Source organism: Aegilops tauschii, chromosome 7, assembly GCF_002575655.3.
Source record: "Aegilops tauschii subsp. strangulata cultivar AL8/78 chromosome 7, Aet v6.0, whole genome shotgun sequence".
Lineage (NCBI taxonomy): Eukaryota > Viridiplantae > Streptophyta > Magnoliopsida > Poales > Poaceae > Aegilops > Aegilops tauschii.
The window spans coordinates 227,678,563-227,699,216 of record NC_053041.3 but is presented as its reverse complement, the minus strand read 5'-3'; the positions used below and the strand labels follow the sequence as shown (position 1 = coordinate 227,699,216).

At 48.2% G+C, this 20,654-nt stretch overlaps 1 protein-coding gene and 1 pseudogene across 1 annotated transcript; both read left to right on the top strand.

The window, feature by feature from the left end:
- The first annotated feature begins 5,500 nt into the window (after positions 1 to 5,500).
- Positions 5,501 to 6,623, top strand: LOC109781776 (putative cyclin-dependent kinase F-2; annotated as a pseudogene).
- A 270-nt stretch (positions 6,624 to 6,893) lies between these two features.
- Positions 6,894 to 10,207, top strand: LOC120968990 (serine/threonine-protein phosphatase 7 long form homolog). Its single transcript, XM_073506017.1, has 9 exons — positions 6,894 to 6,989; positions 7,389 to 7,458; positions 7,550 to 8,170; positions 8,257 to 8,508; positions 8,588 to 8,808; positions 8,888 to 9,203; positions 9,282 to 9,383; positions 9,459 to 9,623; positions 9,713 to 10,207. The coding sequence occupies exons 2-9, from the start codon at positions 7,390 to 7,392 to the stop codon at positions 10,040 to 10,042; spliced, it is 2,076 nt and encodes a 691-aa protein (XP_073362118.1). The 5' UTR covers positions 6,894 to 6,989; position 7,389; the 3' UTR covers positions 10,043 to 10,207.
- The last annotated feature ends 10,447 nt before the right edge of the window (positions 10,208 to 20,654 follow it).

Sequence of the window (20,654 nt, the reverse complement as noted above, 5' to 3'; positions counted from 1 at the left end):
ACGAGCAGGAATTAAGCTTGGGGATGCTTGATACGTCTCCAACGTATCTATAATATTTTATTGTTCCATGCTATTATATTATCTGTTTTAGATGTTTAATGGGCTTTATTATACACTTTTATATTATTTTTGGGACTAACCTACTAACCCAAGGCCCAGTGCAAATTGCTTTTTTTGCCTATTTCAGTGTTTCGCAGAAAAGGAATATCAAACGGAATCCAAACGGAATGAAACCTTCGAGAGAGTGATTTTTGGAACAAACGTGATCCCGAAGACTTGGAGTGGACGTCAAGAAAGAAGCGAGGAGGCCACAAGGCAGGGAGGCGCGCCTGCCCCCCTGGGCATGCCTCCCACCCTCGTGGGCCCCTCGCAGCTCCACCGACCTACTTCTTCCTCCTATATATACCCATATACCCCGAAAACATCCAGGAGCACCATGAAACCCTATTTCCACCGCCGCAACCTTCTATACCCGTGAGATCCCATCTTGGGGCCTTTTTCGGCGCTCCGTCGGAGGGGGAATCGATCACGGAGGGCTTCTACATCAACACCATAGCCTCTCCGATGATGTGTGAGTAGTTTACCACAGACCTTCGGGTCCATATTATTAGCTAGATGGCTTCTTCTCTCTCTTTGGATCTCAATACAAAGTTCTCCTCGATCTTCTTGGAGATCTATTCGATGTAACTCTTTTTGCGGTGTGTTTGTCGAGATCCGATGAATTGTGGGTTTATGATCAAGATTATCTATGAACAATATTTGAATCTCCTCTGAATTCTTTTATGTATGATTTGTTATCTTTGCAAGTGTCTTCGAATTATCAGTTTGGTTTGGCCTACTAGATTGATCTTTCTTGCAATGGGAGAAGTGATTAGCTTTGGGTTCAATCTTGCGTTGCTCGATCCCAGTGACAGTAGGGGAAACGACACGTATTGTATTGTTGCCATCGAGGATAAAAAGATGGGGTTTATATCATATTGCTTGAGTTTATCCCTCTACATCATGTCATTTTGCCTAATGCGTTACTCTGTTCTTATGAACTTAATACTCTAGATGCATGTTGGATAGCGGTCGATGTGTGGAGTAATAGTAGTAGATGCAGAATCGTTTCGGTCTACTTGTCGCGGACGTGATGCCTATATACATGATCATGCCTAGATATTCTCATAACTATGCACTTTTCTATCAATTGCTCGACAGTAATTTGTGCACCCACCGTAATACTTATGCTATCTTGAGAGAAGCCACTAGTGATACCTATGGCCCCCGGGTCTATTTTCCATAATATAAGTTTCCAATCTATTTTATTTTGCAATCTTTACTTTCAATCTTTATCATAAAAATACCAAAAATATTATCTTATCATCTCTATGAGATCTCACTTTTGCAAGTGGCCATGAAGGGATTGACAACCCCTTTATCACGTTGGTTGCAAGGTTCTTATTTGTTTGTGTAGGTACGAGGGACTTGCGTGTGGCCTCCTACTGGATTGATACCTTGATTCTCAAAACTGAGGGAAATACTTACGCTACTTTCCTGCATCACCCTTTCCTCTTCAGGGGAAAACCAACGCATGCTCAAGAGGTAGTAGGCTTTTTCCTCTTCGCGTGCCAGCGCATGAGCTTTGCTTCCTTAGGATCTACGAAATACCGCTGCAGACGGGGAGTGATCGGAAAGTACCATACAACTTTCTGAGGAGCTTTCTTTCCTGCCTTCTTGTATCGAGAAGCATTGCACACTAGACATCTGGTTTTTTCCGCGTGCTCCCCCCGATAAATGATGCAATCGTTGATGCATGCGTGGTACCTAATGTGTGGCAAATCAAAAGGGCAAACAATTTTCTTGGCCTCCTCGACACTTGTAGGACACAGGTTCCCCGCGGAAAGAACTTTATTATGTAGAAACTTCAAATGCTCATTGAGGCTCTGTTCTGTCCATTTGTTTTTGGCCTTCGTCTTTAGAAGTTCGAGCGTGAAACTCAAGCGGATCACCTCGGGATCGCAACCGTCATACAATGGAGTCCTCGAGTTTACTTCAAGTTGCGCCAGCTTGGCCTCCTCTCTAGAAGCAGCTCTCTCGCTAGTCGTACTCTTGCGAAGGAGGTCTCAAACATGAGGGTCCTGCACGACTGCACTTAGTAGCGTCGAAGACTGCGGCGTGACGCCGCCTCTTCTCCGCCATGTCTGGACTCTTCTTCGCCGTGTCTGGAATCTTCTCCGCCGCCGTCGTCATTTTCGGACTCTTCCCCACCGACATGTCCGGCGCCATCGTCTTCTTGCCGATCGGTCATCTCTTTGTCTAGCCCCATGTCATTATTCCCTGCCATGTGGACGTCCTCATCATCATCTTCTTCTTCACTTATCCACTGAGTATAGCCATCCATGAAACCATTCATCAGCAGGTGTGCCTTCAAAGTGCCACGATCAAAAGGGTCCAAAAGGACTCCTTCCTTGCATCTTGCACATGGACAACTAATCCTAGTCCGATTATTTGCATACATGTCCATCACCGCGGATTGCATGTACCGCTCCACCTTCCATCCACTCACCTTCATGACCGACTGCACGGTATAACAAGCAAAAAGGTTATGAAATAAATAATGCATGCTTCAAAGTCATATATATATATATATATATATATATATATAATTTTGGCATGACCTTGCCTAAAAATAGGACATATGAGTTTGCTCGAAATTCACCGAAACGGAAATAAAATCGACATTTCAGCAAAACATAAGCAACTCGAGGGCATGTCACTAGCACAAATCTCTCCATATATATATCCCAAAAACACATATTCTCATTGACACACATATTCCCATTCTTGAAATGAACAACTTTTTACTCACCTATATATATCTCCCGAGAGAGACCGAGAGCATGCGGTTAATTAGATGATGAGAGAGAACTATCAAGAGAGCATGTGTGGTTGGCTAAATAGCTAGCTAGATCTAGTTGTTGGGAAGGAGAGGTGAATCTAGCTAGCTAACTAATGGAGAGGGGATATGGTGGATGGGGGCATTAATGGGGGAGAGAAGAGAGGTGTAGGAGAAAGAGAGGGGCCATTTGTGGAGGAGGGTGCCATTAATGAGGAGAGAAGAGAGGTAGGAGGAAGAGAGAAGAAGAGCAACAATGGTGGAGAGTGGAGAGTGGAGAGGGGAGAGGGGAAAGGAGGGGGGGAGAGGGCAAAGTGGGGGAGAGGAGGGGGAGGGGTGGAAAAGGTGGCACCAGCCGCAACTAGCAGTAGCGCTGCTTTGCAAAAAGCATTGCTGCTATTGGACTTAGCAGTAGCGCTCTCCAGAAAAAGCGCTACTACTAAGTGGGGCCCACTAGCAGTAGCGGCGCATTAAAACCGAGCGCTGCTACTAAACTGTTAGTAGTAGCGCTTTTTTCTGTACACCGCTACAACTACGGCGACCGTCGGTGGCCTCGTCTGGTCCCACATAGTAGTAGCGCGTTTCTGCTTCACAGCACTACTACTATGGAGTTACTAGTAGCGCTTTCCAGGAAAAGCGCTACTGCTAAATAGCAGCAGCGTTTACTATTTTCCAGCGCTACTACTATGCTACTGTGTATAAGCATTTTCCTAGTAGTGGGGGGCTACTGACAGTGTCCTGGACTAGAGGGTGCACACCACGTCGGCTCGCCATCCATGGGCTAGGGCCGAGGACCCACCTGTGACTCAAGGATGGGCCCCGCTTACCTTGGCCCTCGGCGTGATCAAGATGGAGTTCTTCGAAGACTGGCGTACACTTCAAGGCATATTTGATTGATCGGCATGTTTATCTCTAGATTGCAACCGACCATGTGTAAACCCTAGATACCCTCGATGCCTATATAAACCGTGGGCTTTAGTCCATGGAGGGACGATTTTAAGGTCTTAGACCTTATTACTCAATCATACGATCTCGAGGTAGATCATACTATACTTTGTACCCCATCCACAATCAATATAACAAGAGCATTGATGTAGGGTTTTACCTTTTCGAGAGGGCCTGAACCTGGGTAAATATTGTGTCCCTATTCTTCATCTTACCATCGTGCTCAGATCATCAGCTTGGGACCCCCTACCCGAGATCCGCCGGATTTTGCACCGACAGTCCCCGGTGACTCGGCCGTCAGCGGCTGAGAGATGGTTGTCTTGGTGAGGTTTGGCTCCTCCTAGTGGCTCCGTTGCCCATTGCTTGCCGTGTGTTCCTGGGGTGCTCCCGTTTTGTAGCTAGTGCCTTCGGCTTGCTTCATGATGTGGGAGATGGCTAGGGGGCTCTGGTTTGCTTGGTGTGGTGGTCTTGCACGTTGGATCTCTTGTTTGCCATTCTTGTGTTCTTACTTGATCTCAGGTGAGCAGCTCCACATTACCAAAGGCGAGCTCTTGTTGCCCACCAAGTCTTTTGTTTGGCCCTCTTGTTGTAGCCTCTTCTTATGTATTCGTGGTAGTTTAGCTTTTGTTCAGCGCATTGTATCAGCTGTTTCGGGTTACTTCTTTTCCTTCTTTGGTTGTATGGCGTGTTTCGTTGTAATTCTAATTGGTTGAAGGCTTTGTTAATTCAAAGTTAGAAGTAGATCGAGGAAATTCACCTTCTCAGCCCGAGCTCAAATGAGCTCGGGTGAACAGTAAAATCAAAACAAACTAAAAAAATTCAAAAGAAGTCTAAACTTTTTTTTGTGACAAACATTGAGGAATGTTCTAAGTGCTTGCATAATTTCATCATGGAATCACATTCTTGGAAGGCATGGCAAAAAGAAAAAGTACTGCAAAATGTTTTCGAAATTAGCATTTTCAGAGTATCGGTTTTGTTTTCTTAGCCATGCCTTCTAGAAATGTGATTTCATAATGAAATTTTGCAATCTCTTAAAACATTTGTTAATTTTTGTCATAAAAGATCCAGTTCTTTTTTTTGCATTTTCTTTTTAACTGTCCACCCGAGCTCACTGAGAAACTCTGCATCGTCCATCGAGCCTTACTCAGGCCCGTTCCGAGCCTTTTTTCTCTCTGAAAGAAAAGGCATGTTCCCTCCACCTCCGAATCAGCCCAAATTCTAAAACCAGTCAATTACTTCTAGCTAAACCCTTTTTAGGCACTTAAAAAAACCCTTTTTTGAGGATGATTTCTAGCTAAACTGATACTCCCTCCGTTCCAAATTAGTTGATCCATATTTATCTAGACATGAATATATCTAGACACTAAACAAGTATAGATATATTCGTATTTAGACAAATTTAAGTCAATTAATTTGAAACGGAGGGAGTATGTGCAATACTTGCGCCGCCTGCAAGCAGTGCTGTTCGGAATCGGATTGGAACATAGTTTGACTTGTGAACGCAAGCGTCAAGCAAACGAAACAAAACGCGTTGGCACACTCACCAATCCGTTTGGAAGACGGGAACCGAGCCGCCGTCGATCCAAGCCGTGTCGGTGTATATATACGTGCGATGTATTTGCCCCTCGTGCCCATCTCGTTGCCGCCACCCCCACTCCTCCTAGATCAGACGCGCTCTCCCCTGTCTCCGTCATCTCTGTTGAGCGCGTCGGTCGATCCGATGGCGTTCACCTGCAAGCGGCCCGCCGCGTCCCTCGACGGCCACGCCAGCCGGCCAGGCGCGATGTGCCGAAAGAGGAGGCGCGTCATCGGGACCACCTATGACTATGACCAGGAGTCGTGCCTCAGCAGAGGCAAGTTCGGCGCCGTCGTCAAGGCGCGGTGCCGCGCCACCGGCCAGCTCGTCGCCATCAAGTCCCTCCACGACCCCGCCGACCCCCGCGAGGTGCTGCGGGAGGCCCGCTTCCTCGAGGCGTGCGGCGGCCACCCGCACATCGTCGGCTTCTGCGGTGTCACGCTCGACTACGTAACCGACGAGCTCTGCCTCGTCATGGACTACGTCGAGGGCAAGAGCCTCAAAGTTCTCCTGAGCGAGAGGAGCGGCGGGCTCCCGGAGGCCACGGTGTGCACCTTCATGTGGCAACTGCTCACGGCCGCCAAGAAGATGCACGGGTGCCACATCGTCCACTGCGACATCAATCCTGCTAACATCCTCGTCGGAGGGGAAGGGGCCGGAAGAGGGTTCGTCAAGATCTGCGACCTCGGCGTCGCCATGTCCATGTCGGAGGCGCCGCCGTACGAGGAGGAGGCTGGCATGGGGGAGTACCGGGCACCCGAGATGCTGCTGGGAAAAGAGGACTACGACGCGCTCGTCGACACATGGTCTCTTGGGTGAGTCATGGCAGAGATGCTCACAGGTGACAGGATTTTCCGGGCCGCCGAATTCATATCTCTCTTCCAAAGGATCTTCGAAGTGGTGGGCATGCCGGACGACACGACGTGGCCGGGGTTCACGTCGCTGCCGCACGCCGCCCCGCCGCCGCTGGTGCCGGGGCAGCAGAGCATGCTGCGAGATCTGTTCCCGGAGGAGGTGCTGTCCGCGGAGGGATTCCAGGTCCTCAACGGCCTTCTTACATGCAACCCCGACAAGCGGCTGACGGCGGCCGCTGCGCTGAAGCTCCCGTGGTTCGCCGCCGCTGCTGCAAATGCCCGCTCTTCTGCTCCTACTGCTGCTAAGATCGGCAAATTTGACAATTTTGACCTCGGAACGAAATCAATTCACAGAATGAACTGCCCGTGAAACTATTTCACTCCCCTGACCTTTTTGTGCAGCGCCCGCCAGGCCGGCGCCACACCCAACAGTGCAGCGCCTATCTCTGGGGCGTTGCACTCCAGTCCACCGTGGCAGCCCTGGGCCCCGGACCCAGCAGTGCAGCGCCTACGAGGTAGGCGCCACACATGTAATGTGCAGCGCCTAGCCCTTAGGCGTTGCACTGTGACTTAGATGCCAGCTGCCCGCTCCCCCTCCCCCCACCCCACCCATTCGTTCCAGGAGTTACAGAACAGCGCCGGCGGCTTCCTCCTTTCCCCCTCTCAATCCCCTCTCCCAAATCCTTCAGATCCGACGATTTGGTTCGTGCATTTCTTCACCAATCCATCCTAGAAGGTACTCTCCTCCGATCCCCTTCTTTCTATCCATACAAAATATGGTATTTCAAAGATTTGGGGAATCCTTGTTTGATTTGATTAGATATGAATCTTGCATGTATTAGAAATTTGCATGTATTACAACCCTTGTTTGTTTGATTTGTGGAACCCTAGTGTATTTTATTTTATTGAAAAGATATGGTTGGATATATAGATTGACATGTTATTTCTATGGAAAAGTTATTTGTATGAAGTAGGCCTAGTTTAGTTTTGGATACATATGCTTTGAATTATACTCGTATTGAGAAAAATGCTTTGGATACATATGCTTTGAATCTTGCATGTAGTAGGCCTACTTTAGTTTTTTTGAATTGAAAAGATAATCGTGTTGACAAGAATGCTTTGTTGAAATTGTTAGGATGGTTTGGCTTCTCGATGATCATTGGGACAAACAACACCGGTCGTACGCTATGTCGGTGGAGCAGCGGGTAATACTGAAAGTGGCCGGTGTTATGAAATTCGTATTTTTTTTCAAACACAAATGCCCCATATGTAATGTTATGATTTGTTTGTTTGTAGGAGCTTGCACCTCTGAAGCTTCGGTCTCACGGGATCAGCCTTGGATGGATGCGCTATGATGAGCGGTACACACCGTATGTAAGGGAGGCAGGACTTCTCCCTTTCATTCAGTTGGTCCGCCGGTCGACGCCACCCAACAATGCTGCAGCACTCACCGCGCTTATTGATCATTGGAGGCCGGAGACACACACTTTCCATCTTCGGACCGGGGAGATGACTGTGACGCTGCAGGATATTGCTATGATCACCGGTCTTCCTATCGATGGCAATCCTTTATGTATGAACACCGATTCTGATGGGTGGCGCGCGCAGATGCATGCCCTTATCGGTATGGTTCCTCCGGAGCCTCGGGAACCAGAAACAGAAGATAAGAAGAAGGAAAGAGTCACAGCGGGCGCTACTTTCACGTGGATATCATCGAACTTCAGTCATTGCCCTAAGGATGCTAATGAGGACATGGTGAAGACATATGCTCGTGTCTACATGTGGTACGTGATATCCAGGACAATGTTTGCTGATGGCACAGGCAAGAATGCTCCATGGATGTGGCTGAAGGCGTTGACCGTCTTCGATAGCAAATGGAGTTGGGGTTCGGCGACACTGGCTTACTTGTATCGACAGGTATGAAGTTGTTTCCTTTTCACTTCATTGATACATTATCAATGCGCTCTTGCAGCAAATTTGACCATGTTCTCTTTTATGTGCAGTTGGACGAAGCCTGTTGTAGGCACACTGGAGGTATTGGTGGTTGTCTGCTCGCACTTTCCATATGGAGCTGGGAGCGTTTGCCGGTTGGACGACCGAAGACCGTGAAGTACGAGGATTGGGACGATAAAGACGACCCACTACGGCTCCCCACTTGGGCTTACAAGTGGGATGTGTTAAATGAGACAACGGATGATCCCTCGGTAATGTACAAGTTGTACAAGAGCGAGCTGGACGCGATCATGCCTGAGCAGGTGAACCGACATTGCATAAGTGATTATCATGCTTGTATCGTAACTCGATATCAATTTTGCATTCAATCCCATTTTGCAGGTGGAATGGGAGCCGTATGGAAAAGGAGAGAGTTTTGGTAACCCTATAGAGTTCAGGCTGAATCCGATGTGCACTAGGGATAGGGATCTCTGCCATATGCAGTGCCCACTGATATGCAACTGGGCGGTTGAGCTTCACCTGCCACATCGGGTGTTCCGCCAGTTTGGTTTGTTCCAGCCACACCCGCCGGAGTGGGAGGACACGGACAAGTTGCTACACGCGTAAGATATAATTAACCTTGAGCACTTAGCAGCTTCTCGATGGTTTCGATGATGCTAATATTCTGTTTCTAACTTGCAGGTTGGATAGGAAAAAGCAGCGGAAGATCAAGGATTGGGCCAAGCATCACAGCAAGTATGTCGTGCAGTTCGCTCTTAGTGTGGAGCAAGCAAGGGCTGGAAAACGAGCCCAGCTTCGTGAGCACTGCCCGATCGCGTTCAACAACTATCTCACATGGTTTCTTGCAAGTACCCGCGTGGAGGTATGCCAGCCGGCGTATGCTGAGGAGATTCTGGAAGAACCCACCGTTTTTGATGAGGTAGCCCAGCACCAGTACAACGCATTAGTCAGGAAAGGCAACTCAGTGATCCCTTCAGCTCCAATGATGAACTTTGTGGTTAGCCCTTTTTGCTTTTCCATTCGCACTATTCACATCTTCGCTTGCCTAACACTTTGATACCATTTCTGTTCATAGCGTGCCCAGATCAAGAAAGCAGCTGATGAGACCGAGACTATTCTGGAAACAACCCCGGCTGGCAAAAGCGATGGGGAAGGTGCACTTCGAGCATTCATTAAGGTTCACATCTCCTTCAAACTAGCACTTAACATTTGTTGCTACCTTCCATGTCTCATTCAATTGTACATGTTGCAGCGCCAGGGCCAAAAGTTAAGGCGGCTATCAAACCTTTTCGGTTGTCGTGAACCCGAGTATGTATCACCAGAACGGTCTAGGTCGGCGACACCATCAGATCCCGCTTCGGGACAGGGCCATGGTGAACCTTTCGAGGATGAGGACGTGCGTGTGGTCACCCAAGAGGTATGTCACGATGATATATATCCATTTGTTGATGCATTGCTAACTATATCCTCACACACGGTCTTTCCATATCTTCTGTTGATGCATAGGTTGCTGATGATATGACCGTGGGGAGGTACCAGGCTCGGTCTGCATACGAGTTGAAGCCTAGGACGGGAATCAACAAGTACACACCTGAAGACTTCACCCAAAGAGGCCAAAGAGGCAAAAGGACGGTCGGCACCTCACGGATGGCGGCTTTGGATGGCTATGTAGATGACGTGGACGAACCGGAGCCGGAGCCGGAGCGGGTTCCTCTTCCTAGGAAGGTGAAGAAGATAAGCGTCAAGAGGGGGGAGGAGCCAGCAAGCGTGGAAAGCACTAGTCATCGTCATTTTTTTATAATGTTGAACTTAGAGTGGAATTTGTTATGTCGTTGAACTTGGAGTGGTCGTACCTATTAGTAATGTGGAATTTGTTATGTCGTTGAACTTGGAGTGGTGGTAGCTCTATGTTAAACTTGAACTTATTGTGATGGTCCTTTCTAAGAAATAATGTCTGTGGTGAACCCTTTTTGAACCTTAATGTTTATTATACGAATTGTTGAACTGTGGCTGAAAATGACCCAGTAGAGGGGGGGAGGCACAGAAGGTAGGCCTCCAGTTTGAGGCAAACAATTTGCTAAGTGTTTGTGCAGCGCCTAGCTAGGGGGCGCCACACTATACTGTGCAACGCCTAGCCGCCAGGCGCTGCACAGTAGAGTGTGGCGCCTCCAGGCTAGGCGTTGCATAGGTCTGTAACTTGCCATACCTTCTGTTGCTGTCTGGATAGCTACAGACCTGTGCAGCGCCTAGCCTGGAGGCGCCACACTCTACTGTACAACGCCTAGCCGGCAGGCGCTGCACTGTAGAGTGTGGCGCCTCCAGGCTAGGCGCTGCACAGGTCTGTAGCTATCCAGAGAGCCACAGAAGGTAGGCCTCCAGTTTGAGGCAAAAAATTCACGAAGTGTTTGTGCAGCGCCTAGCTTGAAGGCGCCGCACTATACTGTGCAACGCCTAGCTGCCAGGCGCTGCACTGTAGAGTGTGGCGCCTCCTGGCTAGGCGCTGCACATTTCTGTAACTTGCCATACCTTCTGTTGCTGTCTGCATAGCTACAGACCTGTGCAGCGCCTAGCCTGGAGGCGCCACACTCTACTCTGCAACGCCTAGCCAGCAGGCGCTGCACTGTAGAGTGTGGCGCCTCCAGGCTAGGCGCTGCACAGGTCTGTAGCTATGCAGACAGCCACAGAAGGTAGGCCTCCAGTTTGAGGCAAAAAATTCGCTAAGTGTTTGTGCAGCGCCTAGCTCGGGAGTGCCACACTATACTGTGCAACGCCTAGAGGCCAGGCACTGCACTGTAGAGTGTGGCGCCTCCAGGCTAGGCGTTGCACGGGTCTATAACTTGCCATACCTTCTGTTGTTGTCTGGATAGCTACAGACCTGTGCAGCGCCTAGCCTGGAGGCGCCACACTCTACCGTGCAACGCCTAGCCGGCAGGCGCTGCACTGTAGAGTGTGGCGCCTCCAGGCTAGGCGCTGCACGGGTCTGTAGCTATCCAGAGAGCCACAGAAGGTAGGCCTCCAGTTTGAGGCACTTGGACTTGGACTTAGTGAATTTTTTAGCTATCCAGAGAGCCACAGCAGCTAGGCGCCACACGGTAGATTGCAGCGCCCAGATGCTAGGCGTTGCACTTGGACTTAGTGAATTTTTTAGCATATGCAAACATAGTAAGTAACAACTATAGATTGCAGCGCCTAGATGTGAAGTAGGATTGATACGTAGCAAGCAAACAACTGTGAAAAGAACATATGCATGAAGTACTTCACGTCACATAGTAGTTCATAACACATAGTACTTCACGACACATAGTAGTTCTTACAACCAAATCGAGGAGGAGACATAGTAGTTCACCGCACATAGTAGTTCTTACAACCAAATCGAGGAGGAGACATAGTAGTTCACGGCACATAGTAGTTCACAACCAAATCGAAGAGGAGACATAGTAGTTCACAACCAAATCGAAGAGGAGACATAGTAGTTCACAACCGAATCGAAGAGGATGACATAGCTCTATTGCGTAGAGCAAGGCCCCTTTCCCTTCTTCTTCTTCCTCTCTTCTTCCTCTTCCTCCTCCCTTTTTCTTATGAGGTGAGCCTCCTTAACCACCCTCTCCATGAATATCTGATTGTCCCTCTCTTCTTTTTCAGCTGCAATTGCCCAAAGCTTCATGGTTCTTTCTTCAAAATCCTGTTGACGCTTCTTCTGTGCCTCCTCAACTTTCCTCATCAACGCTTGCTCCCTAGCGCGCATCGCATTTGCCGCAGTCTGTTTTCGCTTCCTCTCCTTCTCAAGCTCCTCTTCCTTCTTCTTCTTTAGCTTGGCTGCATCCTCCTCTCTAAGCTTCTTCGCAGCCTTCTCCCACCATCCCGCCATCTCATCTTCGCCATCCTCCTTCATCGTTGGTTTGTTGGGTTGGGAAGCCGCCATACCTACAATGAGTGAAACATAATGGTTAGTAAGGACAATAAGAACAAATGGAAGCACATATGAAAAAGAAGAGCATATGAAAAAACAAGAACATATGATACATTATAGTTAGTGAGGAACATACGGAAACGGTCCATCTAGGTATCCAAACATTCCTCTATAACGAACTTGCCCTTGTCCATCACCACGGCCAAGTGCACCACCAAGGCCAAGACCATCACCAAGGCCGAGACCATCACCACGGCCATTACCACCATGTCGAGCTCTACCACCACCACGGCCTAGACCACCACCACCACCTCTACCACCACCACGGCCTCTTGTAAGTCCAAGTTGCCGACCTCTTTGTTGCCTAGATCCTCTTTGGCTAACACTTGGTTGGCTAGGCACTTGTTGGCTACCACTTGGTTGCCTTGGCACTTGTTGGCTACCACTAGGTTGGCTACCACTAGGTTGGCTACCACTAGGTTGGCTACCACTTGGTTGGCTCCCTTGTGTAGCTCCTTGTTGGCTTGTGCTTGCATCATTTTTCTTGGACCTTTTCCTTGGTTTCGTACATTTTCTTTTGTTGTGGCCATGAACTTTGCACTCCCCACAACGGGAGCTCTCACGAGGCTCTTGGAATTGGTCGTTTCCCGCTTCGCGGCGCCCACCATGGCCCCATCCGTCCATGTCGCCTCTAAGACGCTTTGTCTTACGTCTACCCCGTTTAACAACCTTCAACTCCGGATCCGGCCATAGTTGAACTCCATGATACTCCGGCCATTGTGATTGGTCAAAGTATGGGTGAAAGCGGGGAGCCCATGTTTTCTTGACCGTCATGATTGAGAACTCCGACTCCCTCACGGTGCGTGGGTGATTGATGTCCACATTCCTAACGCGACCGGCGGTATACAAGTGTGAGCATGGGAGATGAAGCAACAATGGCCTCCCGCAAGTGCAATCACATTGTGTTAACGACACCTTGAAAGCCCGACCTCCATGTTGCCGGCCATCGTTTGTGGTTCCTCCTGGCTCTTTCACTTCGTACTTCCACTCTTCGTTGTCATATAATATAGCTTCTTCTGAGTCCGCCTTCCGTGATTGAAATACCAACTATTGAGGATATAGACCTTAGAGTCACCCGCTAGGAGGGGCCGGGTTACTCATAATGGTTATTGCCAAAAGCCCGGCGCCAAGCTTGAAGACGGTGGGCCAAAGATGGGCTTAAGACCCGGATATGGCTTGAAGCCCGTAGTTACAATCATTATCATGGTAGAACTTGTAGTGTAAGGCAAGAATAGTTGAGAGTCCGAGCCGGACACTCTTATGAGCCGGCCGGGACTCTGAGAGTTGCTGGGCGTCAGCCTCCCTATATAAAGAGACGACCCGGCAGCGGTTTAGGGACAAGTAAGATCTCGCCGAGAGCCAGGCATAGCAATTAAGCTCCCTGGTCCTCGAAACCCTAATCAATACCACCTCAACTGGACGTAGGCTTTTACCTTCACCGTAAGGGGCTGAACCAGTATAACCCTCGTGTTCCTTGTCCCGTTAACCCCTTCAAGCTTCCTAGCGGCGATGGCTCCACGACTAAGTCCTAGCTTGAGGATATCTGCCGTGACAATTCCACGACACCAACCATTCATCAATTTTGGGTGGGAACTTGTACTTGTACTTCCGTGGGTTCTCACCCGCTATCTGTGCATCGGTTTCCATCGAGTACTTTACAAAGTACGCATTCATCTTGTCAAATGTGTATTGAACTATTGCCGTCACGGGTAATCCACGTGCACCTTTGAGCACCCTATTGAAGCATTCGGCCATATTGCTTGTCATTTGACCGTATCTCCGGCCATCTTCGTCAAAAGCACGTGCCCACTTGTTCTGGTATTGAATGTGCCTATTGAGAAATTCTTGACCCCCGGGATCAAGTTTTTTGTGTGCGAGCAATTTGTTGTACAAAGTGGCGAAGCGCTTATCGGAGAAAGCGAGACAACAAGCTTGAAGATCATCGGCCAACTCCTTAAGGCCACATGCCCTATAGAAGTTCGAACAAAAGTGCCTCATGCACCATTGATGGTGCAACGGAGCATGCCCGGGAATGTCAATCTCCACGGCGTTAAGAATTGCTTGATTCCGATCCGATATGACACAAATTTCCCTTTGAGCGGGTAACACCTTTGTCCTCAAAAGATGCAGAAACCACTCCCAGTTGTCATTGTTTTCCACCTCAACCAAAGCAAATGCCAATGGCAACACCCGGTTATTGGCATCACTTGCTATCGCAACCAACAAGGTGCCCTTGTATTGTCCGGTCAAGAACGTGCCATCAATTGCGATGACCGGCCTACAATGTTCGAAAGCCCTCACACATTGCTCGAACGCCCAAAAAGCACGGCCAAATACTCTGACTTTCCTTCCTTCATGAACCGTTGTTTGGTGCCCATGAGGCTCGACCACATGAACCATGCCCGGGTTTGTCGTGGCCATGGCTAACAACAACCTAGGGATTCGGTTGTATGCTTCCTCCCATGTACCATACAACATCTTAAATGCGGCTTGCTTCGCCTTCCATGCCTTGCCGTATTTCACCTTGTAATGAAAGATGGCTTTCACAAGGTCAATGACATGTTGGACGCTCATTGTTGGAAGTGTGGATATTGAGTTGGAGAGCCTGTAAGCGATGAACTCGGACGTGAGTTGTTTGTGGTCTTGGGACACAATCTTGCCATCCAGCCTTTTGCCTTGGCACATGTGAGTTGGCACACAACTCACTACATGCCAAGTTGGACCTCCTTTCCATGGTCTTGCATGCACAATCCACGGACAACCGCCACGGCCTCTTGTAAGTCCAAGTTGGACCTCCTTTCCATGAGCTCTACCACCACCACGGCCTCTTGTAAGTCCAAGTTGGACCTCCTTTTCATCTTCACATGCACATGCAACCGTGTAGCGCACATTGACGTCCGAGTTCACCACCTTGTGTGGACGATAATGCGTAACCGAGTAGTTGTCGAGCCACATCTTGAATTCCAACAAGCTGTCGAACTTAGAACCTTTAGCAATCCGGTTCTTGTCGTCTACCAAATCACGGTGAGAGCTTGGCCTAACCCCAAGAGGTACACATTGGCCACCATCTACCACGGCTTCATCCGCGAGACTAACATCCTTGAACAATGTAGTCCGATGATCCCGACCAAATACCTTCTCGAAAGCTTCGGCCTCCTTCACCGTGAACCCCTCCGCATCAACTTGTTCATCGGGACCATCGTCATCCGAGTCCGATGCATATGCACGGGAAAAAGGGATGGAATGGTCCATTGTCTCTTGCAAATGATATTTGTCGAGATCACCCACATTGTTGTCATGGAGATCAACTTCATTGTCATCGTCCGCATACTCATCATTGTCCTCTTGCAAAGATTCATCTTGGTTGTTTGTATACGGGCTCAATGTTGGCCTCACTTCTTGGGTCAAAAGAGGTTCAACAATTTCATCTCGCTTCAAGGGTGGGGGGCTACTAGCAACCAAAGGGGAGGGGTTCCGGTTCAAGTCCAAATGCAAACTTGAATCAACCTTCTTCATTGCAAATAACTCAAGAGCCTTGTCTAGTGATTCGGCCACCGTCTCCTTGTATGCAACCCAACGTTGCTCCGAGTTGACACGCATTGTCTTCCAACGGATGTGCATTCCAAAACCAACATTATGCCTTCCCTCCAACTCAATGATATCACTAGGGTCCATCCAATTCAAATCTTTCCTAACTTGTTGCAAGAGCTCCGCATAGCTAGGACTACTATCAAACACCATGTCAAGCTCATTCGGGTCCGGTTCTTTATTGCCTTTCAAAAAGGCGTCTTTGTCCCCATGATGAACAAACACACATGTTCTTCCCATCCCTATAAGCATTCAAAGAACACAAGGTAACATTGCTTCCATGAGTACTAATCCAAGGATTAACACGGAATACAAACCCTAATATATATATGAAACAACAACCCTAACCCTAACCATAACCATAACCCTAGCCCTAAACCTAACCCTAGCACCAACATAAGAACACCCATAAGAATAACCCTAGCATACTAACAAAGCCTAATCATAGAAATTGGCAAACAAACATCTCACATCTCCATGCAAATCTCTAGATCCAAACAAAACTAGGGTTTCCCCAAACTAGCAACAAATGAGCAATGGGAGAACTTTACTTGGATCAAAACAAGGGGATCGGAGATTATTACCTTGAGGGAGGGTTTGACTTCGAAATCCACGGACAAATTCTTCAAATTTGCAAGATTTGGAAGAAGATTTGAGAGGGGGAGAGAGTGGGAGAGGGGGCAAAGCTCGGGGAGAGAGTGAGAGAGTGTGTGGTGTGGGGGTGGGGGAGGGGGGCCCAGCCAAGTGGCTGGATAAGTCGCAGTGCAGCGCCTAGCGGCTAGGCGCTGCACATTACATGTGTGGCGCCTAGCCCGGAGGCGCTGCACTGCTGGGTGCGGGCCCAGGGGCTGCCACGGTGGACAGGAGTGCAACGCCGCCGCGCTAGGCGCTGCACAGTAGGGTGTGGCGCCGGCGTGGCGGGCGCTACACAAAAAGGTCAGGGGAGTGAAATAGTTTCGCACCCAGTTCATTCTATGAAATGATTTCGTCCTGAGGTCAAAATTGTCAAATTTGCCGCCAAGATCGACACGATGGCGGTGTCCATAAAGGAGGAGGTGGTGGAGTTCGCTCCGTTGATGCCTCCCAGAAAGAGAGTCCCTTGGTTACGGAATTTTAATCGGACACAGAGAAAGATAGGGGCTTATAGTTTCGCCTCCCAACCTTTTACCTCAAGGGTAATGTCAACAATAATAGTTCATGCTAACCCACATCCAATTAGATATATATATCAGGATCTTTCCAACATCCTGTGCTTGCCAAAGGATAAAATATAAAAAGGAAAGGTGAAGATCACCATGACTCTTGCATAAGGTAGAAGGTAATAATAAAAGATAGGCCCTTCGCAGAGGGAAGCAGAGGTTGCCATGCGCTTTCAGGGTTGGATGCACAAAATCTTAATGCGAAAGAACGTCACTTTATATTGCCATTTGTGATATGAACCTTTATTATGCAGTCCGTCGCTTTTATTTCTTCCACATCACAAGATCGTATAAAGCTTATTTCCTCCACACCAATCAATCATACATATTTAGAGAGCAATTTTTATTGCTTGCACCGATGACAACTTACTTGAAGGATCTTACTCAATCCATAGGTAGGTATGGTGGACTCTCATGGCAAAACTGGTTTAAGGGTTTTTGGAAGCACAAGTAGTAGCTCTACTTGGTGCAAAGAATTTGGCTAGCATGAGGGGTGAAAGATCGTGGATGTCGCCTAAAGGGGGGGTGAATAGGCGCTTTAAAATAATTACGGTTTAGGCTTGAACAAATGCGGAATAAACCTAGCGGTTAATTTGACAAGCACAAAACCTACAACAACTAGGCTCACCTATGTGCACCAACAACTTATGCTAAGCAAGATAAACAACTAAGTGATAGCAAGATAAATGACAAGAAACAATATGGCTATCACAAAGTAAAGTGCGTAAGTAAAGGGTTCGGTTAAGAGATAACCGAGGCACGTGGAGACGACGATGTATCCCGAAGTTCACACCCTTGCGGATGCTAATCTCCGTTTGGAGTGGTGTGGAGGCACAATGCTCCCCAAGAAGCCACTAGGGCCACCGTAATCTCCTCACGCCCTCGCACAATGCAAGATGCTGTGATTCCACTAAGGGACCCTTGAGGGCGGTCACCGAACCCGTACAAATGGCAACCCTTGGGGCCGGTCACCGAACCCGTACACTTTGGCAACCCTTGGGGGCGGTCACCGGTACCCGTCAAATTGCTCGGGGCGATCTCCGCAACCTAATTGGAGACCCCGACGCTTGCCCGGAGCTTTACACCACAATGATTGAGCTCCGAACACCACCAACCGTCTAGGGTGCCCAAGCACCCAAGAGGAACAAGCTCAAGGGCACCAATCACCCAAGAGTAATAAGCTTCTCAACTTGTAACTTCCACGTATCACCGTGGAGAACTCAAACCGATGCACCAAATGCAATGGCAAGGGCACACGGAGTGCCCAAGTCCTTCTCTCTCAAATCCCACCGAAGCAACTAATGCTAGGGAAGAAAATGAGAGGAAGAACAAGAAGGAGAACACCAAGAACTCCAAGATCTAGATCCAAGGGGTTCCCCTCACATAGAGGAGAAAGTGATTGGTGGAAATGTGGATCTAGATCTCCTCTCTCTTTTCCCTCAAAAACTAGCAAGGATCCATGGAGGGATTGAGAGTTAGCAAGCTCGAAGAAGGTCAACAATGGGGGAAGAACACGAGCTCAAAGGATAAGGTTCATTGGGGAAGAAGACTCCCTTTTATAGAAGGGGAAAAATCCAACCGTTATGTGCTCAGCCCGCACACGAGCGGTACTACCGCTCCACGAGCGGTACTACCGCTCTGGCGGAAGAAGCAGGGAAAAGGAGCAACCAAACATGAACCTTGGGGCGGTAGTACCGCTTATAAGCGGTACTACCGCGCACCCCAGCGGTACTACCGCTGGAGGAGCAGAACACGGGACCAAAAAATAGTAGCGGTACTACCGCCCGACCGGAGCGGTACTACCGCTTATAGGCGGTACTACCGCCCGACCGGAGCGGTACTACCGCTTATAGGTGGAACTGCCGCGCCTTACTGCCGTGCAACTACTGCAAAACTCGACACGAAAAATGCAAGACCCAAAATCGAGGCGGTACCAGCGCGGAACCGTAGCCGTACTACCGCTTATGGCCATAGGCGGTACTACCGCTTTGGACAGTGGTACTACCGCTTGGGGTGATAAGCGGTACTGCCGCTCTGGCCGCGGTACTACCGCTAGGAAACCAAAACTGCCATAACTTCTGCATATGAGCTCCGAATTGAGCAAACTCAAGCTTGTTGGATTGAGAAAGACGAGTAGCATCAAAACAACGATTGGTTATAGTAAGAAGAGGCAGGGGAGGTATGCCAAAAAAAATAGAGGAGTGAAACCTCCAACCGAGAAGAACCGGCATAACCTCCAACATCGAAAACATCATAGAAGATGCGAGTGAACTCCGTTTTCGATGAACTCGAGCTTGTCATCAAGATGACCATAAGCTCCAAAACTCACAAAGAGAAGAACCAAACAAGAACCAACAAAGATGATGCAAGGATGCAATGGTTTGAGCTCTCTATGAACGATACGATCAAGCTACTCATCGAGAGCCCCCCTTGATAGTACGGCAATCGATCCTATAACCCGGTCTCCCAACTACCATCATGAGACCGGTAAAATAGAAAACCTATCAAGAGCAAACCTTTGCCTTGCACATGGTCCACTTGAGCTAGATGATGACGATCTTGACTCCCTCAAGTTGGACCACCTTTCTTGGTTGTGTTGGCTCGATGAAGACTAGTTGATTGCTCCCCCATACTCCACTATGGGTGAGCCACTCTTCCGCACATCTTCACTAGTCCATTATCACCAAGATGGACAGCAAGCTTCAAGCATTTGATCTCTTCATGATGCTTCACTTGAACTTGCGCACCGCAACATCTTCATAAGTCCATTGTCGCCACAATGGACGGAAAGCTTCAAGCATTTGATCTCTTCATGATGCTTCACTTGAACTTGCACACCGCAACCTAACCCCACAAAGAACTCTCACAAAGATCATGGGTTAGTACACAAAGCGTAATCGACAATGCTTACCACACCATGGGATCGCTTGATCCCTCTCGGTACATCTTGTGCGCTTTGTGTGTTGATCAACTTGATTCACTCTTGACTTAGTCTTGATCAACCTTGACTCTTTCCAACTCTCTTCATTTGGATGATGTCTTGAAGGTAAACATGAATGATCACACAATCTTCTTCTTCAAGACATGCTTGCAATAAGCTCTACTCTCACATGACCAATCTTTGGATAATTCCTTAACAACACCTTGGTCACCACATAAACTCCTTGAAACCAACACATGGACTTCAAGAAAAGCCTATGGACAAATCCTTCAAATATAACTCAAGGCAACCATTAGTCCATAGAGATTGTCATCAATTACCAAAACCAAACATGGGGGCACCGCATGTTCTTTCAAGGGGGAAAGGCAAGCTCAACATGTTGGATGATCCATGACAATATACTTTATCTCAGATATAAGAAAACATAACCCATTACGTTGTCTTCCTTGTCCAACATCAACTCTTTAGCATGTCATATTTTAATGAGTGCTCACAATCATAAAAGATGTCCAAGATAGTATATTTATATGTGAAACCTCTCTTTCTTTATTACTTCCTATTAATTGCAACGATGACCAAAGCTATGTTTGTCAACTCTCAACAACTTTTAATCATCATACTCTTCCTATGTGAAGTCAATACTCTTCATAAGATCCATATGATCTCTTTGTTTCTTTTTATTCTTTTCTTTTTCCTTTATTCCCTCAAGATCATAGCAAGATAATCAAGCCCTTGACTCAACACTAATCT

Bases quoted from the DNA above. Each gene is read 5' to 3' on its own strand.
- LOC120968990 (XM_073506017.1), top strand. From the start codon at position 7,390: ATGGTTTGGCTTCTCGATGATCATTGGGACAAACAACACCGGTCGTAC. The intron at 8,171-8,256 runs GTATGAAGTTGT...TTTTATGTGCAG, and splicing joins TGGCTTACTTGTATCGACAG to TTGGACGAAGCCTGTTGTAG. The intron at 8,509-8,587 runs GTGAACCGACAT...CCCATTTTGCAG, and splicing joins ACGCGATCATGCCTGAGCAG to GTGGAATGGGAGCCGTATGG.